This window comes from Artibeus jamaicensis, unplaced genomic scaffold (genome assembly GCF_021234435.1).
Source record: "Artibeus jamaicensis isolate MK-2021 breed Jamaican fruit bat unplaced genomic scaffold, CSHL_Jam_final scaffold_916, whole genome shotgun sequence".
In the NCBI taxonomy this organism is placed as follows: Eukaryota; Metazoa; Chordata; class Mammalia; order Chiroptera; family Phyllostomidae; genus Artibeus; species Artibeus jamaicensis.
In genome coordinates, this window is record NW_026522059.1 from 25,818,530 (window position 1) to 25,844,861 (window position 26,332).

General features: G+C 40.2%; 1 protein-coding gene across 8 annotated transcripts in view; it reads left to right on the forward strand.

Moving 5' to 3' along the window:
- Positions 1–26,332, forward strand: part of UBR5 (ubiquitin protein ligase E3 component n-recognin 5) — a 121,094-nt gene that overhangs the window by 18,808 nt on the left and 75,954 nt on the right. For all 8 annotated transcript variants that reach the window (XM_037133342.2, XM_037133345.2, XM_037133344.2 and 5 more), the window contains exons 2-5: positions 20,823–20,867; positions 21,236–21,317; positions 21,800–21,876; positions 22,613–22,732. In XM_037133342.2, the coding sequence (XP_036989237.2) occupies positions 20,823–20,867; positions 21,236–21,317; positions 21,800–21,876; positions 22,613–22,732 (324 nt within the window). The remainder of the gene's footprint in view (positions 1–20,822; positions 20,868–21,235; positions 21,318–21,799; positions 21,877–22,612; positions 22,733–26,332) is intronic.

The following is a 26,332-nucleotide window of genomic DNA, read 5'->3' on the forward strand; positions in this document are numbered from 1 at the left end:
TTTCTTTCACTCATTTGGACGAGGTGATGACAGACAATAATAGCAGGAGCAGCTAACTTTTTGTACCAGGCTCTGTATTTAGGCATATTATGTGCTGTACTACCCTGTTGGTTCAAATGTGTAAGTAAACTTTGCTACAATAGAAGTGAATGTATTGTTTAAATTATTTCTTGGATGTGTTGAGGGACTCAGCAACCCTTTCTGGGGTAGTTCAGATCAAAACTCTTGGTTTAGTTCAAAGGTCAGGCTTTTAAGAAGTCCTGATTGCTGTGGTTAGAATTTTTCTGGCTTGTCTACTTCATAGACTGGTCAAGCCACTGACTTGAGAAACTGGTGAGGGCATTTAAAGCAGTAGGGTCAAGGTGCTTTTAGACTTGCTGGGTTTAGGAGGAGCTCGCAAGGAACCACTTTAGGTTTTTAAAGAGGGTTGAGTCCCTAGGGCGGCTTTAGTTTTGTTTGTTTGATTTTAGTCTCTGCTGTGTCCTTGCTCTTCAGCTTTACCTCAAGCAGTTGGCTTTGTGCATGTACAGTTGATGTTCAGAATACTTAAAGGCATTTAAAGTTGCACATATATGTTCTAAACAGAAATAGTACTTCTACTTTTCTATCACTTTTGCACACAAGAGTGCAGGCACCCCTCTGACATGGACAAATGAGTCTAGTTTCTGTATTCAGAGAGGCAGGAGGGTGGGGAAGTTTTGGTTTTTGTCTCTATCTCAGTTAACTGTTCTGCTGATAGCTTAAGGAATCTCGGGTCTAGTTTTATAGTTTGTTTTCAGTGTTTTAAAACCTTGTTTCTACTTTGTTATTAGTGTGCCATTTGGTGCTTTATTTAGCTGAAAGCAAATTTGCTTTTTGTGTATGCATTATTGTTTTAGGATTATAATTTCTGATTGGGAATAATTTTTCCCCAAAATGGTAACCTCCACTATTTCTTTTGAGGAGTTCAGTGTCATTTTGACTCCTGATCCTTTCTGCGTGACCTTTCCCCACCCCAAAAGTGTTAGGGTCTTAACTTTAATACCTGGTGCTGAGACATGTCATGTTGAATTGCCTTGATGGTAGGGCCTTTTCTTGTTTTTATAATTTGGGCCCCAGACACTTGCTAGGTCCCTTTATTCTAAAGCTCGAATTGTTCAGTTCCAGGAAATTTTGTGTGTTATTTCTTTTAATACTGTTTTTTTCCCCCACTCATTTTCTCTGTCTTCTTTTGGAACTCCTGGTATTTTTTAAAATCAGTTAATTTTTTTATTGACTTTAGAGAAGGGGGAGAAAGATTTGTTATTTCACTTATGCATGTATTCATTGGTTACTTGTATGTGCCCTGACTGGGGATCGAACCCACAATCTTGGCAAATCAGGACAGTGCTCTAACCACCTGAGCCACCTGGCCAAGGTCACAGCTCCTGGTATTTGAATGTTTGGTTCCTCCATTGCTACCATGATTTGCTCATCTTTCTCTATTTTACATTGCTTTGCCAATTTATTTTTACATGAGGTTGAACTTTTCTCTCTTTCTCTGCCTGTTGGACCAGTTTCCCCAGAGTGCAATTCTGAAGTTAAGTGTGGCTGCAAGCATTCTGGGTTGGGGATTGGCCTACTTCTCATTTCAATAAATAGCTTTCACATCTTCCAGTGTGCCCATCCCTTCCTAGCTAGGTGTCCCCAGGCACTTATTCTGGTGGGATTTCTGTAAATTGGGAACAGTTCTGCCTATAGGGTGGGGATTTTAACTGCTCTCCAGGCAAACTTCCGACAGGCTTCCTCCCAGACTTCACAAGCACCTGGTGTCTTCAGTTCTAGGAACAGGTCTGTTCGTAGTTGATTCCCCCCCTGCAGATTTTAGGCTTCACTTTCTCTTGTCAGGTTATTTGCCGCTTCTCTATCTGATTTCTAGCTCCCCAAATTTTTTCATCTCTTGCTTGAGTGCTCCAGCCTTCTCCTTGCCCTTATAACTTTAAAATTCATTTGTTGTCCTTTTAGTGGGGTTGTAGGAAGTAATGGAGATAAACACTTGCTTAATGAGAAGTCCTATGCGAGAAAATGGTTCTTTTTTTGCTCTAAATGGACTAATTCTCCTACTCAATGTTTCAGTCTGCTGCAGCTCTTGTGGGTGACTGTCTTCTCACTTGGACCAGAGCAGAGAGAGAGGAGGAAGCAAGCTCTCTCCTGTCTCATAGATGGGCTTCAGTGCCATTAGGAGGGCTCTACCCTCAGGATGTAATTACCTCCCCAAAGGCCCCCTCTTCAAGTACCATCACAACATATGAGTGAGGTGAGGGGGCATGTTCAGACCATAGCACCCAGCGTAATTTTTATGTGATTCTCTCTTTAGCTTGTATATACTTTTTCTTTAATCTCTAGTCTTGTATCTGATTCTTGATCGTGGCCCTGTTTGTTCTCAGAAGAGGTTTGAAGCTTGCTCTTGGGCTTCACAGTAACTCTACACTGTCCTCCTGAACGGGAGCATCCCACAGAGTGCAGATTTAGTAACTTTTCAAAATGTACTCAAGACTGACTCACATTTTAATTTTGTGTGACCTCCATTGGTCTTCAGGCATGAAAAATGTTCTTCCAAACTTAGGGTAATCAAGGTTTGTATTTTACTATTTGGAAACATGTTCTTCCTTATTTTCTTCTACATCTGGTGAGGGGCCAGAAGAAAGGTTTCCTACTTTGTGAACCCATTCATTAAGGTTCTCTTCAGAGCAGTGAAGTTCTTCTGTTCAGCCTTCATTTTGTATGGTTTTATGTCCATAGCAGGTAGCAAAGTGGAAGGGTTGTTTTGTTAGATCTGTGTCTCTTATATCTGCTGTCTTGTTAATGAAATCTGTGTCTGTGAAGTACACGGATCTTTCCTTTTTTTTTCCTCATTCCGAAAAGGTCATTATTTGATCATGGGAAAGTGGTATGTTGTTTGTCGCTGTCATTTCTTCTTGCATTGTTTTGACTTGGGCTGCTCTTTTACCACCCACTGTTTAGATAGATGACTTGTAAGAAAAAGGAAATAATTAAATCTTACAATTATCTTCTTGGCTTCCTGAAGTGTTTTGGAGAATTTTAATGTCTGTAGTTGTATAAGCTCAATATTTTTTAGTTCAGTAGATAAATCCTCATAAATATTTTCACTCGAAGAAGCCCCCTTTCCGGAGACGGTGCCTTCCAGCGGCTGTCAGGGCCCCTTCCCAACCTCTGACCCTCCTGGAGCCCTGGTCTTTGTGAAATCTTGTAACCCAAAAGGGAGGGGGTTCTGACTTCTCTTAAAGGTCATTTTTGCTTTTAGCACTCATCTTGGCATCTGCTTTACTATTTTATGTTTTGCCTTTCAATGTATATATTGTGTTTTTACAAGTTGGATTGTAAATCACCTAAAAATAAACTGTGGATTGATTCAGTGTTTCTCAACTTGACTTTTTCCCCCTCAGGCTTCCCAAATAGTAGCGCAGAACTGCAAACTGTCTTCTGTAGCCTCGGATGGGTTAGGGGCAGTGTCCCCCAGGGTGTAGAAACCCCTCAGGTGGTTTTGTTAGTTTCCCGGTCTCCGCAGGGTGTTTTATAGTTCAGTTTACTTCCTGTAATACTTCGCAGCCAGCGCTCAGGAAGGACTTGTTGATTGAACTGGATCGGGGCAGGTGTGCTGTGAGGCCGGCCCGGAGAGTTCCGCCTGGCACGCTCCCTCCCACCTCTTAACTGAGTCATTGCAGGTAAATAAGTCACTTAACCTCTGTAGTCTTCTGTTTTCTCAAATGGAAAACAAGGAGACTATTATATCAAGGGCTCCATAGTGAATTAAAAAACTCTGTACGTGTTTGTTTTCCTGAGATTGAAAATATTAAGATGTATCAAATTAAGTACAGTTCTGTGCTGGTGCCACTTAGACATTTTTTTATTGTAGATTGTCTTTTCTGCTTTTTCAGTTTTAGAGACATTTTTCCTTTTTTTTAAAGATTTTATTTATTTATCTTTAGAGGGGAAGGGAAGGAGAAAGGGAGAGAAACATCAATGTGTGGTTGCCTTTCGTGTGTCCCCTGCTGGGAACTGGCCTGCAGGGAACCGGCCTGCAACCCCGGCATGTGCCCTGACTGGGAATCAAACCGCAATTGTCTGGTTCGCAGGCCTGCGCTCAATCCACTGAGCCACACCAGCCAGGGCGACATTTTTCCTTTTATGAAATATTGGTAATAATAGTGGGTTGTTTTCTAAATCTTACTTGGCAAAGCAAAAGTTGGCAACCTTATGTTTGTCCTTACAATTTGAAGGAAATTCTGTTAATCTGTTAAATCCAGATAACGTACTTTGTAGCATTAAAAAGGGGTGTTACCGAATGCTCCAGTTTGGGGACAATTCTTTTACATATATATTAGATAAAGCTTATTAATGTTCTTTTTCAAAGTTTCTGTCTTTACTAGTATTTTGTCTGCTTGACCTATCAGTTTCTGGTAGAAGTGTGTTAAATTTCTCGCTGGAGTTGACAATTTCTCAAATGGTCAATTTTTAGTAGGTGTATTTTTGAGGTTATGGTATTAGGAACGTTCACATTCATGCATGTTAAATGTTCTTTTTGTATTATTTCTTCCCATTGTTCTCCAGTGTCTCTTTATCTTTATTAATACTTTTTGTTTTCCTTCACTTTGATGATTTTTGACTTTTAATATGTGAAATGAGCCACTAGAATCAGTGGATTTATTTCTGCTGTCTGAATTTCATATTTTCTGATTTTTTTACTGCTCTTTTTTTATCCATTAGATCCTTAGTTTTCTGCATTCTTTTCCCTTTCCTCTTTTGGTTTGGAAACCATAGATTACTCCTGAAATTCTCAGCTACCGTGTTTTCTAACAAAACTGGGGAGGGGGCCCTTTCCAGGAGGAACCTGGCTGTTTTGCCCAGGCTCTCACTGGGGAACACTTTCAGCCTGTTTGCCTTCTGCGGAGATGCTTATCTTCTCTTTGATCTTAGCTTTGTGTGTGTGTGTCTCTCCCCCTTTCTCTCTCCTCCATCTGTCTTTTATAGCTGTGTGTTTAGACTAGGAGAGGTTTCCCCAACATGAACTCATTGCTCTGTCTCTACTTCAACCATTGTCCCGCCCTGCTGGTTTGCGTAACTGTACACAATATTCAGTAAATGCTTGTTACTTGATAACTAACTTACACATTTTGTTCCTTCCATTTGTTTTAGTTTTACCCATTTTTTCCAACTCTGGTTGGAAAGGAAAGAAAATGGAGGGACTAGGACCACTCAGAGCTACCGAGGGGCCTCTTCACTGGCTTCCACAGCAGGCATATCATTAGGAGAAGAAAAGAGGAGCAGAGACTTTAGTCTGGTTCAGAGCAACTGTAGAGGCCTAGTGCGGATCTGCACGATTTAGTAGTAGTGTTCTTACTTAGGCTGGCCTCACTTTAGGTTTGTTAATTGTTTTGTTCTGTAAATAACAAAGTGCATAATACAGATGCTATTCATTTTTTTGTGGGAAACAGCAGGGCTCCCTGTATGTTGTAGCTGTGATGATGGTGACTGAGTTTTGCAAACATTCCTATTTTAACCTAGTGATTATTGCTAGGACAGGTCTTAGACAGTCTTTGATTAGTCTAGCTTCATGCTAATAAAGATGCCCAGTAAAATCTGCTTATACTGTTGAAGGAAAAATGATATTGGAATGTACTGCTGTCTCCTTAAAGTAGATGATTTTGAAGTCAAAGCTCTTTGATTTTTCACTTAAAGAAGTAAAAATGCCTATGGCCATATTATTTGGATTTAAAAAATTATCTGCTCAAGATAGTCTTGCTTTTTTTTAACAACATAATTTTAGGCAGAGTGGGATTGTTTATGCTGTTTTCTTTTTACCTTTCAAGTTGATGAGTAAGAAAGTTGGGAAATCACTTTTATTAGATAAATAGAAAAGACAGAAAAGGCATTTTGTCTTTCTTGAGCTCTAGGTTTTGGAGAGGTTTTCTTTGGGCCGGGTGCTCCCCAGGCTTCTGGGGCAGAGATAAGTGAGACGTGGTCTCCACCTCAGGGAGGCGGGGTGTCCAACCCGTGTCCTGGCTCCTGAGATCTTACTGGAAAGAATGACCCAAACTGTGTTTCGTGCTTAATTTGGGGAACATAAGCTTAAGCCTAGTTAAACATGTTTGTTTATTATAGGATTTGTCCGTTTTTGTTCTGTTTATTTATTTTTAGAGAGATGGGAAGGGAGGGAGAAAGAAAAGGAAAGAAACATGGATGTGAGAAAAGAAACACTGATTGGGTACCATTGCCTGTCATACGTGCCCAGACCAGGGACCAACCCTGCAACCCAGGCATGTGTCCTAACTGGGAATCCAGTGGGCCACCTTTCACTTTGTTGGGTGACACTCAGGTGGCTGAGCCACACCAGCCAGGATTTATCAGTCTTTAATGGTCATATGTGAATTGTTAATTTCTAAGAGAGGCCTGTCCTAAGCAACATTAACAAAACTTGAAACAGTAGAGTTATTATTATTTCCCTAAATGTACTGCTAGTCTTGTAATTATTTTAAGCAATCCTTACGTGTACTTGTGGTATTTTAGAGAAGTGATTTACAAACCTATTCATTATTAGAATCACTCTGAATGCTTAGAATTTTTTTTTTTGAATTTTGAGTTGATATGTTTATATGTTTTAAAATTCAAAAAGTGTACATTGGCACCCAGGAAAAATTCCCTCCCTGCTGTTTCCTACCTGCCTTCTTCCTGTCCTCATAGGTGACTGATGTCACTCTTTCCAGAGGCTTTCATGCAGGTGCCGTAATTTATTTAGCCAGAATATAAATCACTGAGCCTTGTATTCAGATATTTCAGATTTAGAAGATTGGGGCAGGGCTCTGCCCCAATCTTACGTTTTTAAAATGTTTCCTAGAGACTGTGATACTTAGACAAATGTAGCATATTATCCAGTTCTTAAAACAGCTCTGTGAAACAGATATGGTAACCACCAGTGTTTTGGTCAGGAGGTAGAAACATGAGAGTGGGAGAAGTTAAATGGCCTACTCAAGGTCATGTTCCATCTTTTAATGGTGGAGCTGGGACTCACTGTCCTCAAAGAAGGTGTTGGCTTTCTTATCTAGGTGGGACCAGGTCGGCACTGATTCTGCCCTTGCGTGTCTGTAATGCTGATGATTGCCCCCAAAACAAACACAACCCCAAACAAATAAAACATTAACATGGGTATTTATATCCAGTTCTTTTTATTTTGGTACAGCAATAAATACTAGAGTATTTTATTGCATTACTGGCCAGTAGATGTCCAGCGATCAGGCTTTCTCTAGTTTGCATTTTAAAGCACCTGGCCAAAGGCAGGTTGAAGGTAACGTTTATGTGTACTTTTGCTTCCTGATGAGTCTCCTCTCCTCCCTTTGCTTCCAGCATCCATTGGCCCCTTTTGCTTGTTGCCTTAACACCAGCTCAGGTTAAATCACAGAGGAGAGAGGTGGGAGGGAGCGAGGGAGAGAAGAAGAGCATCCTCTAAGTGGAAGGGACCAGGAGAGTCTCCCAGGACTGTAAAATACTATGCGATTTTCCTGTCTGTCTGGTAAACTTTTCTCAGAAAATGCTTAAGAAAACAGTTAAAAAATTTCTCAGCATTGCAGGACCATTTGACCCAGGGTGTAGCCCTGCAGTGGGTTTTTTTGTGGGACAGCATTCCTTTGGGTGTTTTAAAAAACCTCGTCTCACAATAGTGGTCACAGCAGAACATCTAAAACTCTTAAACAGCTTTGAAAGGAATAAAAAAGTTTTTAAGCCTACCATTTTGAGGCTGTGTATGAATGCCCATTCGTTTGTTAGCCCCTGTCTGTTGGCAGAAGGTTACTAAGGATTTACTGTGTGTCAGGTGCTGGGGGTTAAGAAGTTAGTAAAACATGGTTCTTGCCTTCATAGAGTTTGTCTGGTGGTGAAAGACAGGAATATTTCATCAAGCAAGTAGTTATAGCATAAGGAGTGCTATAGATGAGGTACACGCTCCAGCTGTAACTGGGATTCAGAAATGCCTAGTTGAGCCTGGAGCGGAAGGTGAGTTAAGGTTTCCCACAGTTTTTTCAGCCCAGCCTTGAGGGACTAGTAGCTCGATATGTAGAAGGCAGTGAGGGTATAGTTATTCTAGGCTGAAGGAATAGGCATGTACAGAAACACAGAGTACTTTGGGTATGTAATTTAGGTAGGGAATTAATTAGGGTATAGTAGTGTTTGGAGTGTGTAGAGAGTCCTAAGGAAGAGTGAGGAGATGAGAGTAGAGAGATGGTAGGGGCTAGAGGGGAAGGGATCTCACTCTTTGTGGAATAAAAACCTGTGCACAAGAAACAAAGAATTACAGTGCATCTACAGGTTTCCAGTTCCAAGAATTCCCAGACTTAGCTGTCATTCCCTGCCTCCTCAGGTTACTCCAAGGTCTCAGGATTCAAATCAGGCCCTATTTGGTTTGGCAACCAATTTAAGCCAGACATGGTGGGTTTAAGTAGCAAAATATGTATACAAGGTCTATCTGAAAAAAGTCCAACCACTGTTAATATAATGAGAACGGTTTGTGCAACGTCGATGTAACCTAGCAGCCAAGGAGAGTAGGCTGGAATGCACATGTGTGAACAATGATCACCTCACTATACTAGTCAGTGGGGGTGGTAGACGCCATTGAGTGAGCATGCATACTGTGTGGTCATCACATTACAGAGGACTGAGCTAGTGGAGCAATGTATCTGCATCAGATTTTGCATTAAGCCTCCATGGAAACTATTCAGATGATGCAGAAGGCCATTGGCAATGGGCAACTGGTGATGGGCAGCTTAATCTTGACAATGAGCTGCTTGTGCATCACGTCTTGTGCAGAGTGTTTTGGGAAAACATCAAATCAAGGTGACTCTGTCCCCTTACAGCCCAGATTGGGCACCCTGTGACTTCTGGCTTTTCCCAAAACTAAAGTCACCTTTGAAAGGGAAGAGATTTCAGACCAGTAGTGAGATTTAGGAAAATATGATGGGGCAGCTGACGGCGATTGGGAGAACTGTGTAAGGTCCCAAAGTGTGTGCTTTGAAGGGGCCTGATGCATTATTGTCATATGTATAATGTTCCTTGTATCTTTTATTATCTTCAATAAATGTCTCTATTTTTCATATTGCTTGGCTGGATACCTTCTGGATGGACATATACACATATATACACAAACATATCTATATATACATAATCAGCTTTCCCAGGATGAGAAAAATACAGTTTAGTAATGATAGTGGCTACCATTTTTTGAGCATTTAAATGCTTGGCCTTTGCCAAGGTACATACAAAATTGCCTTCAATCCTTACAGCATCACTACCAGACAAATGCTTTTATCTCTGTTTAACAGACCAAGAAAGCTTCCATGCTGTGGAAAGTTAAAAGTAAGCTTGCCCAAGGTTACAGAGCTGGCTAATGGTAAGGACTGAATCGAACCCAGTTCATCTTGCCCCACCCCACTCTGCTGCCCTTCACAGGACTGCAGGTGCAGTTCCTGTGGCCCACGGAGTGGGAGCTCGGGGTGGGAGAGGACCATTTCAAAGGAGGTGGAGCTGCTATTTCATCTTTGATGTTAAAAGGGCACCAAGAAGAAATCCCCATAGCTCAAGTTTAAAGAAGTTCTCCTGAATCTAATGGCCTCAGGATCCTTGGTCAGGATTATAACCTTCTACTTGACTTGTTTCTGTGGAAAAATCAGATTTCCTAACAGGTACTTTATTTCAGCTTTGCAGTTTTAGCTCAAGGACTGAATAATTTGCCGAATGCCAGTGTTTATTCTCTGAAGAGCATCAGTTATGACATGAGACATTTGATTTGTATGTAGAGTTAAAATTGGGTTGTAATGATTTTGAATACATTATCTGCATTTGGCAGATACTTTAATGAATAATGTTGCTGGTATTCAGAATGCGGATATAGCCTAAGGGTAAAGAAAACCAAGAATTTTCTCTTGAAATTTTGGCTGATGCTGATGAACTTTTTGGATGGGAGATCTGAAGAAGTCTTCCCATCTTACCTGTCAGCACAGTTTGAATCTTGTATGTACTTACAATGACACTTGAGGAAAATGAAATTAGGTGAGACAGATGGACTTAGGAAATTCTCAGAAGAATTATCTTGTCTTACCGACTGTCTTCTTGCCCATTCGACATGTATGTTTCCCTTTTCCTGTTTTTAAAGCAGCTGAAAATAACATGGTTGGTTTTGTTCTAAAGGAAAATGACTCATTTTGTTGTGTTCAGCATTTAGTTTCTCTGAGATGTGTTTATTGTCAAATGGCACATTTGGAAGTTTGGAACTTCGAAGTTTGGAACTTCGATCTCTATTTTATTAGTAAAATGTTATTTATAATAGTATATAGGAATTTCTAACTAGAAAAAATTTCCACGTTAAGGGAAGAAATTATAAATATAACGTCATTTTTTGCCTATGATAGTTTGCTGAGCATTTCTATAACATGAATTCTGTTATCTTAGTTTTATAGAAATCTTTCAACCATTTTAGGAGGAAAAGTTTAAAAAATTTCCCATTTACAAACATTTATATCATTTGTTTATTTAGAAGCTTCCTTTTGGTCTTGGATGCATCTTGGAGGTGAATGTCCTGCATCATTTAGAGTGAAGTGAACACATTATGTAAACTGGTGTTTGTCATCTTCATAAGCATAAAGTATGTATGAGTCGTAACTGTAATTGTTACTTAGGAAGCCGCCAGATGGATTTTTCCTCTACGAAAGCCATCATTTGTGTGGTTCGGGGTCTTTAAAAGTAGTTAGATGTTTGCTACTTTGGTATAGTTTTCTTTGGGCAAAAAGTAAGAGTCACGCTGCTATTTCAGAAATTGTCAGTTCAGATTTAAAAACTAATGTGGTTAGGAGTTAGGGCCGAGCAGAGATGTGTTAGGGGTTAATGTACAGGCTGGGTTATGAAACCGATCAGGTTACTCTTCCCCAGGGAAATACCCTTTTCTGGGGGTGTGCGGAGTAGCAGTCCTTCTGCGTCTGTAGCCCAGACCCAGACGCCTGCAGGTGCTGGGCAAGGAGGGACACCTCTAGGCACCGATGGGGCATATAAGCTCAGATGCTGGATCTCGTTTTATAGGAAAAGCTAGAAATCTAAGATTCTAGGTGTAATCTTCTGATTTTAAAAGTTTGTGAAGAATCTTTAAAAATCTTTTAAACATTTGAAACACCCTTTGATTCAGTACTATGTGTCCATATGTAGGTTGGCAGTTTGTGACATTTCCTTAAGTGTGTGTCACTTACTTTTAGTAAATGACTGTCCTTTTGCATATAAATCTTAAAGAAGCTCTTTTGTATCCTTGCCCCTGCTGCCCGCCCTCCCTTACTGAAAGTCACTGGCAAGTGAATGCTAGACACTTAGTGCCTCTGGGGAATTTAATACTATCAGGAAGGCAGTACTAAAAATTTTAATATGCCTTATACTTTGCTGTACCCTTTAATATCTAAACAGATTCATGCATGGGTAAATGATTTACTTACAGTGCAAGATAGACCAGTGGATTTTAGTATAATAGTTTCATTGATCGGGTTTTAGATTCTGCATCGCAACCAACCTGTAAGAAACTATCACTTGTTGGGTTTTGGTATAGTATAAAACAAAATCCATTATTTAAAAAGTATTTTGAAAGTACATAATTAGGAAGTTATTTTGGTTGACATTTGCGGCAGTTTTAGTAAGAAAGAACAATTATTTTTTTCCAGCTTTGGTTTAATAATTGGTAACTTTGATGGCACTAACATTTGAGAATATGCTGCATTAGTTCTTAGAGTGTGGTCTGTAGCCCCTGGGGATCCCCAACACCCTTTCAGGGACTCTGAGATTAAAACTGTCTTCACAATAATATTGAGGCGTAGTTGTCCTTTTCACTGTTTTGACATTTGTGCTATTGTTCAAAAGCAGTGGTGGAGAAAAGATCAGCTTCTCAGTACAAATCAAAGTACTGGCACCAAACTGTACAGAACAGTATTGTGTTCCTCACGTATTTTTGCATTTGCAGAGGGGAAGACGCCATTTCACTTAAGGGGGTCCTTGTTGAAGCAGTTACAGTTATTTATTTCATTAACTCTCAACCTTTGAGTATATGTCCCTTTAATACACAGTGTGGCAAAATGAGAAGCACAGTGGTTTTGTTAAGGAAACACTTTTGCAGATGTTTTAGTTGCAAGTTGAACTAGCTGTTTATTCTCTTCATGGAATATCATTTTTGTCTGAAAGAGTGATTGACAAACTGTGGTTATTCAGACTTGGGTATTTGACAGACATTTTCTTGAAAATGAAAAAGTGATCCTGTTACTTCAAGAAAAACAACTGAAGCTATTTGTTGCCAATGATAAAATTGAGCTTTCAAGCTAAGATTAGAATTTTGGGAAATTTGTATCCATCACCATGAGTTGGACACTGTGAATTCATAGTGATGGGAACATACATGGTTGGGAACATACATGGTTTCGACTTTGAAGCTCTGCATAAGTCAGCAAACAAGTACTTTCCACAGGCCTGGTGCTCTTACAGACGCCTGCGTGTTTACTGAAGGGTTTTAGATTCCACGTTGCTCCCAGTCTTTAAGAAATCATCCATTGTAGAGTTTTGGTGTGATAGCAGAGAAGAATATCAGAAGAATATAATGACGTGGAAAGGGTATTAAAGTAGTCCTTCCTTTTCTAATGACTTACCAGTATAGGGCCAGCTTTTCTTCCTGTACTCGGACCAACACAGTACACTGTGTGGGATATTGAGTACAGAAGCAGAGGCGGGGGTCTGTGTTATATTAAGCCTGATAATGAAGAGGCTCGCAAAAGAGGAAAGCAGTTCCGCACCACAAATATTTTTCGGAAAGTAGTTGTTTTTCAAAAGGTAACTTGTGTCAATATATAATGAGTTTATTAAAAAATTTTTAAAAAAATTTTCTTGCTTTTCTACTTTCATGTTATAAATATCACTGACTATAACCCAAACAAACAAAAGCTTTTTGGGGTCCTCAGTAATTTTTAAGAGTCTAAAGTGGTCCTGAAGTGAAAAAGGTTTAAGAACCGTTAAAGTGAGGGGTTGGGAATGGAGACTGTTGAGAAGACATAAAGACTCTTTGGGGAGGTGAAAAAATGCATCCAGAGATTCTGACTGGCTTTTAAAGCACACACTCCGATAGACGGTACAAAGAAGTAAATGGTCTTTGCTTTCTTGAAGCCTGAAATCTTTTTTTTTTCCTGGTACTACTCAGTTTCTATTCTGTTTAGTTTCTGTATTTGTCCTTATAATAATTTTATTTCTTGCTTCATTATTGTTAAATTGGAAGTTTTCTGTGGTTAACTGTGACATGAGAAAAATTAAGGACACAATAGGGAGTTTTTAGTACAGCTAAACTTAGTTAATTTAATTTATTCTAAGATTGTAACCTTCTTACATTTTTGGCATGAAAATGAGGCACAGTAATTTTTTTCCTCTGTGTGTGTTGTCAAGATAGCTATATTACTTCTCTCATCACCCACTCCCACTCCCGTTTACTGTTTCATGAATTCCCAAAGTTGGGGAACTCATAATCAGGGTTAAATTGAGATAGAGGCACTACAAAAATGACTTTCCAAAAATGTATCTGAAATATAATGTCTTGAAGTCCCATTCCAGACATACAGTGAGAGAGCTGAGAGAGTCTTTCAGAATCACAGAAATGAATAGAATCATCCTAATGTTCTGGTGGTTCTGGCTGGGACTGGGCACCCCTTATTCTTACTGACTCATCTGCCATCCTCAGCACCATGGTACAAGGTAGCTCCTAATATTTAAGTCACTACACAGAGTGGGTGGATGGGGGGAAAGGCTTTGTCCTCTTCACAGAAAAAAAGTTTAGCCAGAGGAGGACACTGAGTTGCCCCTTCCATTTTTTACCTGAAGGAGCTCCCCTGTGAGCATGCCCAAGGTGGTTTGCCATTAGCTTGCTTAGGACTGTGAAAAGGAATTTGGGGTTGGTTGCCCTCCAGACTGGATAGAATTAACTAGCTGATGCAAGCCACGAGCTTTACTTGCTAATGGCACAAGTAAATGACCATCTCGGAATGCCCTCTGCCGCTTGGCTAGAAGCACAGACTTTTCCACTAGTTACAGTGGCTGGTAGGTGGGACCATCATAGTTTGCATTTATTGATATCAGCAATACTGCAAACAGTTGGTGTGCAAAGAAGCGGTTCAGAGGTAGCAGTGTGTATGGTATGGTACAGTAGTTGTGTAAAAATACAGTGTATGAAAGTTAAGGGCTTTCTGCCTATACTGAGGAAAGTACACAGTGAGACAGTGGAAAGGACCATGTCCTATGGTTACACGTGGGTTTGACTCCTTCCTGTCTCTACTGTATGTCTAGTAATGTAGTTCCCCTCTTCCAAAAAAAAAAGTACATACAGTTTATTGCATCTTGAATTTTAGGTGTGAAGATTTCGAGGGTTTGCTTTTGGAGAAATGCAGTAAATATTCTTAACAGTATTTCTTTTTTTACAAGAAGATGTCTGGGCACAGATTTCAAATGTACTGTATTTGTGTTTTGGCATTGCCTGCCTTCTCTGAAATGGATGGCAGGAGGCGAGCTTCAAGACATTTTCTGCAGGAGTCTGCAATTTAGTGTAGGTAACCTTCACTGACTCTTGGCTGTTCTTTTGTTATCTGGATTACTAAGCCATTTATTCCAAAATAAAATTATATGGGTGTGTAATTTTACCCATTTATCTAGAGGTGGGTATCTGGAGTGAGGTTGGAGTGAGGTCACTTTAAAGACAGCTTGCTGGTATTAGTGGGTAAACAGTGAATTATTAAACATTTTCTCTGTGTCATCTGGTCTGCTTATAAGAGTTAGTATGGGCAACTATCATAAAAGAAATTTGAGTATTCACACTTTTCTTGCTTACTTTAAACTTTAATTTGATGTGGAAGACTTGAAGAGTTAGTTTTGTTGATATTATGAGCAGAAACCTATTCTGCTTCTGAAAAGGATTGTATACAAGTATTATTGTACATTTTTCATGGCTGGAACCATCTCTGATGAAGTGGAAGATAGGGGAAAGACTTGGTGAGTTTTATCCTGTCTTTGTATGGAAGCTTTGAAGCTCATTCAGCTGATCATTAACATAAATGATTGGAATGTAAAGAGACAGGGAAGGCCCTATAGGAGGGAGAAGCTGTAGATTTCTATGTAGGGAGAAGGCGGGGGCTGCCAGGGAAAATCCAGGGAGGAGGTCGTACTTGAGTTGGGCCTGGAATGACCAGGAGTGAGACTGGAGGAGCCACGCTGGCGGCAGAGTGTGCCACTTCCCGCCAGGAAGGGGGTTGCCAGGGAACCTGAAATGGGTGGTGTACCTTGTCTTGTGATGAGAGGTGCAGAGCCATCATCTTGTGGAAGGTGGGATGTCGGGACTCTCTCTCTCTTTTGGAGGGTTGAAGCCTCTTAGGAATCTGGATATATCAACATTTTTTTAGTTTTGGAAATTCAGCTAGAAATACCTCAGGTTTTTAAATTCAGCTTAGGAATATGTGTCTGAACCAGCAGGTGTGTTGTGTGGCAGGGAGGAGGGTGAGGCAGAGAATGATGAAGTTGAACCACCTGCACCAAGCGCTGCTGCCTTCTGAGCAGTGCTGGTGAGCAGGTGAATTGGTTTTGAAATTAGAACGTTAAATTTGGGGAAACTGAGACTGGAATTGTGGGCGATTTCGAGTGCAGTAGTAAAATGTGTTAGCTTCTAGCAAGTACTGCTGTCCTTTGATTTTCACTTTCTCTGTTAACATCAATTTGTTGTTACCTTACCTTGGTGCTTAAAGGAAATTCCAGCTCTGGGTCTATAAGATGTCTATAAATTTAAAGCAATAAAATAAGTTATTGAATCAGGATATTAAATCTTTTTAGTCTAAGGGGATAGTTTTTGTTAATTAAATTGAAGGGCAGGACACCCCTCTGCATTTTGTAATGTTTCTCATTTTGGGCAGTATCAAAATGTCTTATTATGAATAGTGGTAGGGTTTGTTTGTTGACAGCCTTACCTGAAGATACAAACATTAGCATTGTTGTTAAAAAATAAAAATAAAAGATGCCAGTTACAGTAATGTACATTCTGCAACTCATGGCCTGGATGGTGGGGTCGGGGGACCATGAGATTGTGCCACAGTTGCCAGGAAGGTGAGCCTTTAGCGCTCGGAGAGATGGAGGAGCCCCACAGTTGCCAGGAAGGTGAGCATTTAGCGCTCGGAGAGATGGAGGAGCCCCACAGTTGCCAGGAAGGTGAGCATTTAGCGCTCCGAGAGACGGAGGGGCCCTGGGCGAACGGAGGAGGAAAGATGCTCACAAGTGGGCAGCCTCTGCCCACAAGGAAGAAACGGTTGATTTGCTGAGACACCAAATATGACGAGACTGACACCAAGAAAATCCTTGAAGCTGGCATGTCAACCACAGTGAAAAGGGACATTCCAGGGCCTGCAGTTTCCTTGCCCTGTACATCCTGCTGAATTGAGGAGTTTGCAGAGAATTGCGGTTAGGCTTAGGTCTGCACCCTTCACCGGTGATGAGCCTTCTCTAGCTTCTGTTCCAGCCTCACTGTGTGCTGTCCCTTCTCCATCCCTCCCTTGGGGTGACTTAGGACCTGACTAGGGAAGGAGCTGTGCAAACCATCTACTTCCTGAGTACTGTCTGGGTTCTGGAGAATCCATTTCCTGGCTCTGTGTCGTCTGCTCTGGGCTTCCTGGTGACCCTGGGTGTTATTGGACAAAGTGAATGGTAGTAGATGGCAGCAGACTCTCTTACTCAGCTCTCCCACACAGAAGCCCAGAGCTGAGCCTCCCCAAGGAGAGACAGGTGCCTTCTGCAAGCAGGCACCAGTGAGTGTGTGGGAACCTGTGCAGACAAATACGGTTTCACCCTCTCACCTTGATCCCCTCCCCCTCTTCTCTGGCTCCTGTTTCCCTTTCTCAAGACAACTGTCTCATTCTTGCTCATAGTCATCTCGGGGAGACACAGGCGTGAGTGTCAGGGAACAACGATGTTGTCCCAGTGGTTACCAAGAGCACATGACCTATTCGTGGTGGACATGTTTTTTCATCCAGGTGAGGTGACTGAGAAGAAGAATCTACAGCTCTGAGCTAATGAATCTGCAACCACAGGCCTCCCCTTGGTGGCACTTGATCAGCCATGGTGCTTATTCTCTGCTCCAAAGAGCTTCTTTTCCCCATTAAGCATTCAGCTACCACCACCATCGCCACAACCATTATTACCAACATCATCATCACAACCATCACCATCATTACAGCCGTCTCCACTGTAATTACCACCATCACCACCATCATCACCACCACTATCACCAGCAGTGAAGAACACCGCCTGCCACCACTACCAGGCGTCAGCAGTTGCTCTGCATTAGACATGGTGCTACACTCCTTGTAAACCCTATTTGATCACATAACCGCTCTGACTCTGTGATTATAGACAAGAAGGTAGTGATTGTATTTAAACTGAGATATGAGAATATGAAGACTTGCTTTCTACTCTGGAGATTTGTCAGACACACTTTATTTCTTATTCCCCGCTGCTGGGCTCTTCCTTATGCAGCCGAGCTCTGAACACCTGCCGTGATGTCCTCACTGGCCACTTGTCTCCTCCTTCAGAGTCTGATGTTCTGCTTCTGAAATTTTCAGAGAGCTGCATCATCTGCCACGTGAAAAGCCATTGTTACCCTCAGTAACTACCTCCCTCAGTTTTGCCCTTCGCGTAGCCTGGCTTCCAGGAACACTGGCCTCCTTGATGTTCTTCGCCCACTTACCTGTCTTGGCTGATGTGGTTTTGCTCTTCTGGAAAGTTCACCTCTGCTTTTCCACTTTACCCTGGATCTCGGCCCCCTCAAATCCTACCTGTTCTTCAAGTCTGTGTGCACCTTGTGTGTGAATTTATCCTGGTTCATGCAGCCAGGGGCGACCTTTTTCTCCTGCAGTTGTGCAGCATTTTTGTGTCCCTGGGGACATTTATCACACCCTGTTTTGGGTCTGTCTTGTACATTTGTGGCCTGGTCAAGCCATGATCTTGGAGAGCAGGGTGTGAGCCACCTTCTCCATGTGATTTGCCTCTCAGACAACACTGAAATATCTAAACACAAAGAAAAAGTAGTTGATACTACTACCCCTACTACCTACCAGGGAACATAATAGTCAGTACTAGATTATAACCTCTCAGTAACTATTTAGTGGATAACGACCCCCAGTTTACAAATGAGGAAACAAGCACGGACAGGTTGAAAAAGTGTCTCAGTCATGGCTTAAAGATGGATTTAAAGTCGGAATTTTAAGCTGTGTAGTCTGGATCTGGTGCTCTTCCTCCTGCCGCGAAATTAGATGCCCCAGCCTTTTGCAGTCTCCAGATTCCAGTGGGCTTCAACTAAGAAGCTGCTGCTGAGCTGTCCCCACATGAAACTTGACACAGATTTACACTGCTTGGTCCAGACTCTCCTATAGTATTTGGAATTTTCTTCCCCTGCGTTGCCTTACTGAGTCCCGTGCCCAATTGCGATCCAGCATGTGTTACACTGAATATAGCATTGGTGTAGCGGTACTAAGGACCATTGGAAGCTCAGCACCGACCTCTCCGTCGTGCGTCCGAGCCACCCACAGAGGCTCTCCTGCGTCCCTCGGATTGAGGTTAGATACTGAGTCACAAGGCGACTTTGTCATGTTACACTGTGCTCCTAAAGTTGTTTCCTGTTATAGCCACATGTGAAGATTGATTCCAAAATGAAATTTGCTGCTGTAGGGTGGTTTTCCTTTTATTTTAAAAGTGGGGAAGACTTTCGTTAATGTTGCCATGAGAGGAAATATAGTTAATAACTTTAAGTGTTGTAAGCTTTAGGAGGGAGATCCTTCAAAGTAGACAAGAGCCTGATAATTACATGGAGACATTCAGAATTTAGTGACTTTCAGTGACCGTGGTTTGGCTTGCAGTGATCACACGTGTCTGCTGAGGAAATGCAGATGGGAAGCAAACATGCGTTTATAATTTACCTGTTTTGCTTGAAGGTTTGTCATTGTTATCTGGGATTCATGTAGTGTGTAGGTGGCCAATGTAGTCATGATAACTCTTGAGATTTGGAAGAATGACACATTTTATAAGCACTTTCGGGATTGAATTTAAGGAAAGGGAAGTATTTAGTATTTGGGCAAACTGTCTAAATAAGTGTCCATGTAAAATCAGTTTGTATATGAACATTTCAAATGGCTAAGATGAATTTGAATGTGACAATTAATTGGTGCTATTTCCATAAAAACTTTGCATGTGTATCCTTTGCTAAGACGTTTGCTTTCATATTGTACGTTCATGAGAATTTCAGGACTGAAAAGAACCAGAGACAGCTATTCATCCGTCCTCATGTAGGTGAGGATGTGAGACCTGATGGGTTTGAATGAGCCCTGTTAGCAGTAGGCGGCCTGGGGTAGTCCCCAGATCACTGGCTACCCAGCGGGCCTTGTTTCCAACACACATGAGTGCACACTGCAGGTGTGGTCAGGAGTCCACCGTGATTTTTAAGATTAGAAACTTTACTTGATGACAGTAACTGATCCCTTTATCCCCTGGGTGTCCTGAAATGTGCAAAGTTCTTGTGGTATTAAATATTTTCTAGCCTTTTGATATTCTGAAAACCTATTTTAACTTTATAAATATTAGCTACCTGGAGTGAGATTTAGAGCCATGAAAGGAACATTAATTCTTAATTTCAGTTATTGTCCAACTCTGGAAAGGCTTTGACAGATTTTATCTCCCCTCTCCCCCGTACTGTGCACTTTGTGAAAACTCAAGAGAGGGTGTGGAGCGAAGAAAAAAGAAATGGAGTTGAATGGGTTTAGTTGTAAGCCAGTGACTAAGTGCCTTATAAAAATGTCGCTACTGTGGTTTGGGGGAAGTAAAGCCCTTCTTAGCCCTTTCTCATGTAGAGGGAAAAGTTTTGTAAATTACTTGTGGTGAAGGTGGGCAGTCTGCCGGCCTCCGGGTCCTCTGAAGGCTGTGAGTGCCCAGAATGCAGCCTCCGGCTTCCTTCTGGATTTGCAGTCGACCTTCCTGTGGTGCTTGTGAGGACCACAGTGCGCATGCGGTTTTCTCCCGTCTCGAAGCCAGAAGTGCGCCTTGTAAATGAGGGGATGGGTTTGGTAGAAAAGGTGCACACTCCAGGACCAACGAAAACATATTTTTGTTAGAATAAATAAATGTATTTCACTGGGGCCATGTCACACAGGATCAGAGGCTGTTTTTTGGGAGTGAGAATAAAATCATCAGTGAGTATCTACTTTTTTGGGAAAGCAATTATGGCATCATTTGAAAATTATTCTTGCTGGGGATTATGACTCAGTTTTATTATTGTGAGGAAATAGATTTGTGCCTTCCATATATTTTCATTTTGTGATGTGCATTTACATTCAAGAATCTTCTGTCACATGTGTATATAACTTGTTTATAAATTGGTTTAAAAATTGGTGTTCCACTGGTGTTAAGTACCAGCTCTATTTACCACTTTCTGTGATGTAAACTCTAGAGGCCTCGTTCTCATCTGTAAAATTGGATTAATGATGTTATTGAAGTTGCTAATGGGATGGTGAGGAAATGGAGTTGCAGAGTTGACTTGTGATTTTTTGGGAACCGAAATCAAAGGTAAAATAAAAACACTGTTGCCATAACAAAAACTGCGCGCACTGCTCTTAGAAACCACTGAGTGTAGTGGCTGTAAGTGCCGATCAGAATAGAACTTTGTTGATGAAGCATCCACACGCGTGGTTTATTCATGTTTTCCTTTGTTTTTAAAGGTTACGGGAAGTTTCAGAGAAACTGAACAAATATAATTTAAACAGGTAAGAGTTGTAAGATATTTCAGTTTCCTGAAAAGAATGATGTTTCTTTATTAGGAATAACAGCTCATATGTAGGCAACATCTGTTTGGGATATTTCAAGCTATCAGTTTTTTATGGGTTGGGTTCATTTGAATTACAGTTTCTCTTAATGCTGGTTCTTAAAAAAACTGGCATACCAGGGAGCTGTAATGACTATGAGGATATAATTACTCTTCAATTATTGCTTTAAAAATACTCATTTTTTAAATAGATTTTCCAGCTTTTATTCTTTTATTAAGTGGGTAACATATAAAAAAGAAAACAACTCTACGATGTATTTGCCATTTACAAAATAATTTTACTTACGTACTTTTTTTTTAATTCACCAGCCACCCCCCTCTGAATGTATTGGAACAGGCCACCATTAAACAGTGTGTGGTGGGACCAAACCATGCTGCCTTTCTTCTTGAGGTAAATTGCTTAAGGTGGAGAAGAGAAATGAAAATAAACAGTTGAAATACAACCCTGTATCAGTAGGTTTCTTTCCTTTTAAACATGGAAAATAGCAGTTTCTTGCAAGATTTATTTCAGAGTTTGCCCAGTTCCATTCCCCTATTGTGTAAATTCTTGGGCCCAGAAAAGGCTTCAATGATTTATTAGAGCTTGAAACTGAGTAGTAATAGAATGGAGAAGTCCCGATGTTCAGTCATTTCCTCATTCTGATTCTGTCAGATTGCGATATTTTAAATTACTTTTCCTGGTTTCTTGATAACGTATGTAAAACATACTTCCCCAGCTCAGGCGTGAGCACCTTCCGAAAGGGAGCTTATTTGTTGTGTTGTGAATTGACAGTGATGGGCATGTAATTGATGTTGGGAAAATGTGAATTTGAATAAATTCAAATTTTAACACATGTTTCACTTTGGAATTTCTTCTGTTTTCTTTGCTTTTAGGATGGTAGAGTTTGCAGGATCGGTTTTTCAGTGCAGCCAGACAGGTTGGAACTGGGTAAACCTGATAATAATGATGGGTAAGACATGTCCTTTCCATTCAGTATTCAGCTCTTCAAAGGTGTTTCTTTAAATCTGTGTTTTGATTTTTGGTAACCCTCAAGTTAAAAAAAAGCACTGCAGAAAATGAGACACTTAAAATAGTGGAATGGTTACTTTGTAGTTTGATTTTAATTTTTATGCAAGTAGTGATGTATAGCTAAAAATACCAGCATTAAATATAGCAGCAGCTCCAGTGATCACTTAACAGAAATAGGTTACCAGAGGAGCAACGTGTGTGTGCCGGGTCCCGAGTCAGATTGGCTCTTTGACTGAAAGAACTTGTTAGATACGCATTTTTTTCTTTTTGATATTTTCAAATCAAGTAACTCAGTTTGAAAATGACAGGGTCTTTAAATTTTTGGTCTTTATAAATGATGGCATGTAAAAAAAGGTTGCTGGGCAATGCAGGATGAATTTCAGTGGACTGTTTCTAAGGAAACCATTGATTATTTTAAGAAATCTGAAGAATAATTCATCTGTAGTTAAACCTTGAAAATAGGGTCAACCAGTAAAGAGCTCCTGATTGTTATAAGGCAGCAAGTTGCTAGATTCGCTCTTGCATGTGAGTATATGTTTTAGTGGGATTGATCAGAGAACACTTAGGCTGCTCTTTCACCATAGGAGGTCCCGGAGTAGTGAGGCCTGGAAATCCAGGCTTGTTCTTGGGCAGTTTGGGACTATTCTGAGATTGTTCTACCACTTGTTTTTTCCCAGGTCGAAGTTGAACAGCAACTCGGGGGCAGGGAGGACCTCGAGGCCTGGTAGGACGAGTGACTCCCCGTGGTTCCTCTCAGGCTCCGAGACTCTCGGCAGGCTGGCAGGCAACACCCTGGGGTAAGCTGTGGCCGGATGGCGGCACCCGTTGGTCTGGGCCAGTGCTCTGGGCACGCTCACTGTGAGTTTGTGTCTGCAGTGTTATCTAGTGGTGGAATGAGGAGAATCTCTTGACTCTGGGCAGGAGCTCCTGCTGCTCATTTGAGCTACCAGGATAAAAATAACCCATATAGGCTAATTACAGTTAACCCAGGTTCTTGGCCTTTTAAAAATGTAAAGTCTCACATGGGTATATAACATCATTTAGCATAGCACTTATGTCGTTTAGACATTTCAGTAATACTGTCTTTGGTTTTGTGACTCATTCTTAGGTTAAAAAAAAAAAGATTTTTTTTCATTCTGGTATCCAAATCTGATAGCTCTTTTTGAATTAGTGAGGTTTGAAATTCATTTAGCTAAAACTTAAAGACTATAATAAAGTTAATTTTGCCTTTTAAAAAATTTGAGGTATAATTGACATGAAATTTCAGGTGTACAACATAATGATTCTATAGCCAGGCATGATACCTCATAGCTAATTGTGTGTTTGGGTCCAGACCATTGCAATGAAACAAATATTGCAATAAAGGGAGTCACATAAAAGTTACGTTTACACTAGTTTTAGTTTATCTGTTAATTGCAGAAGCATCATGTATAAAACAGCAGTGTCTGCACCTTAATTAAAAATACTTGCTAAAAAATGGTAACCATCGTGTGATTATTACCGCAGGGGAGTTGTTGCCCAGTGTGAACCTCTGTGCCTCTCCCCCCTTTTTAGTCCTCAGAAAAGCTGCAAGTCTGGATTTTTATGTGAAATCCCCTGATTTAAATATTGAAAGTAATTAATATCTTCATGTAAATAAATATATGCACATACCACAGGCCCATACACCAGTCATACATATATAGGGTGTGTGTACATGTGCATCTGTTTGCATATGTGTATCCTCTTTAAAATAAACTTTTATTTTAGAACAGATGTACATTGACAGAAAAATTACAGATAGTACTGACAGTCTCCTAAACTCCACACCTAGTTTTTACTGTTATTAAATATTTTGGTTTATACCATATTTGTTTATCTGTACATCTTTGATGGGCATTTAGGTTGCTTCTGCTGCTTGGCTGTGGTCAGTAGTGCACTTATGCATATGGGTATTGCAAATATCTCTTTGAGGCTCTGCTTTAAATTCTTCAATGTATATCCAGAAGTGGCATTGCTGGGTCATATAATAGTTCTGTTTTTAATTTTGAGGAACTGCCACACTGTTTTCTGTGGCACTGCACCATTTTACAGTCCCACTAACAGTACATGAGGGTTCCAGCTCTTCACACCCTCAGCAACACTGGCAATTTTTGTGTTGCTGTTGTTAGTAGCCATTCTAACAGGTTTGAGGCAATTATCTGACTGTGGTTTTGATTTGCGTTTCTCTGATGATTAGTGACGTTGAACATTTTTCCATATGCTTGGCCATTTGTGTGTCATCTTTGGAGAAATGTCTGTCCATGTCCTTTGCCCATTTTCAGTTGGGCTGTTGGATTGTTGTTGTTGTTGGGTGTAGCAGCTCTTTAAACATTCTGGATATTAACCCCTTTAGCAACTATATGATTTGCAGATATTTTCTCCCATTCCATAGGTTACCTTTTCACTGTCTGGATTTGTCCTTTGAGGCATAAAAGTTTTTAGGTTTGATACTATCCTTTATGTCTAATTTTGTTTTCATTGTTGCTTGTGCTTTTGGTGTCATATCCAAGAGATCAAGTTTGCTGCTCTGAAGCGTTCTCTTAGTTTTCTTTTAGGAACTTTATAGTTTTTAGGTCTTATGCTTATATCTTTAATTCATTTTGAATTTATTTTTGTATATGGTGTAAGACAAGGGTTCTGTTTCATCCTTTTGCATGTGGGTATCCAGTTTTTCCAGTATCATTTATTGAAGATGCTATCCTTTCCCCGTTGAGTGGTTTTGGCATCCTGGTTGAAGATCATTTGACCATATACACGAGAATTTATTTCTGGGGCTTCTATTCCATTGCATTCTATTTGCTTTCATGCCAGCACCATGCTGTTTTAATTATGGTCGCTTTGTAATACTGTCAACTTGTGAAGTGTGAGCCCTCCAGTATTGTTTTTTTTTATCTTTATTTGAAAAATTGTGTTGGCTATTCTGGGTCTCTTGAGATTCTTTATAAGTTTTAGGATGAGTTTTTCTATTTTTGTAAAAAATGCCATTGAGATTTTGATAGGGATTGTGATGAATCTGGGGATTACTTTGAGTGTTATGGTCATCCTAACAATATTAAATCTTGTAGTCCATGAACACAAGATGTATTTCCATTCATTTACATCTTTTAATTTCTTTCAGCTGTGTTTGGTAGTTTCCAGTGTACAAGTCTTTCACCTTCTTGGTGCAGTTTATTTCTAAGTATTCTTATTGATGCTACTGTAAATGGAATTATTTTTTATTTTTTATTTTTGTTAATGTTATATACTTTAATGCCCATTTGTTTTTATTTTGGTCTACGAATAGCTCATTACCATTTCATTTCTATTGGGTTGGCCAAAGAAATGTTTAGTCTTTTTTCCATGAGATGAAAGACATATTTTTCGTTTTCACCAATAACTGTATTGGTTTGGGTATTTTGAGTATGTTGGCTATCTCCCACATTCTATAACATTGCTTTCAGTCAATGTCTTGACTTCAACTGGTCTACCTGACTGTTGAGCATCATCCAGTGAGAAATCTCCAGCAAGAGACTTCGCTAACCACTTTTGATACATTCCAACAGTCACAGCACCTTCTACATACACTGCACAAACCTTTCTTTGTGTTTCAGTTGCATTTTTACCTTTCTTGAAATAATAAAGCATAATATGCTGAAAGAAAATGTTATGTAACTTCTTCCATCTTCAATATTTAAAATGGCTGCAAAAAACTTAACCAGTGTTGAGTAGTTCTTTTAAAGGCACACTGATATGATGGCTGTCACTATATAGTTTAATAAAATGTTTTTGAATGAAGTTAAGGACAACTACGTGCTACTAGAGCCATCTTAGGGGAAAAACCAAATGAACTTCTTAGCTAACCCAATAAAACGTGTTACGCAGCCCTGAGAATACACTGTATTCTTCTTCTCTAAAATTATCTTATTTTGGGCAGTTCTTAGACTCTAGATACTGATGGCGCACAAGTATGAATTGACAGTGTGCATCAACAAGTGTAGGAAGCTTTCAAAAAGGATGGCACCAGGTTTTCTGGAGTGTTTTTCTCACCCATTTTACTAAGGAGACTGTTTAAAATGTTGTTATTTGTTAAGACAGAGACTGGCTTTTCCAGTTTTAAGTGAGAAGAGAGATCAAGAACTTTGTTGTGTATTGATTTGAGTATTGTTACCGATTAATGTAGTCACACATTTTTAAGAAGGAAAATGAAAGGCTTGGAAAATCAGATGTAAACTAAATCCATTTGCAGTGGGAGGTGGAAGGTTTCAGCCTTGGGTGAGTGCAGTGCAGAGGAGGGAGGTACAGAGCCACTTTCTAGACTGAATAATCTCTATTAAAGAGAACTGGCACTGTCATAATTTAAAGGCTAATGTGATTTTATTGTGGCCATTTTCATAAAA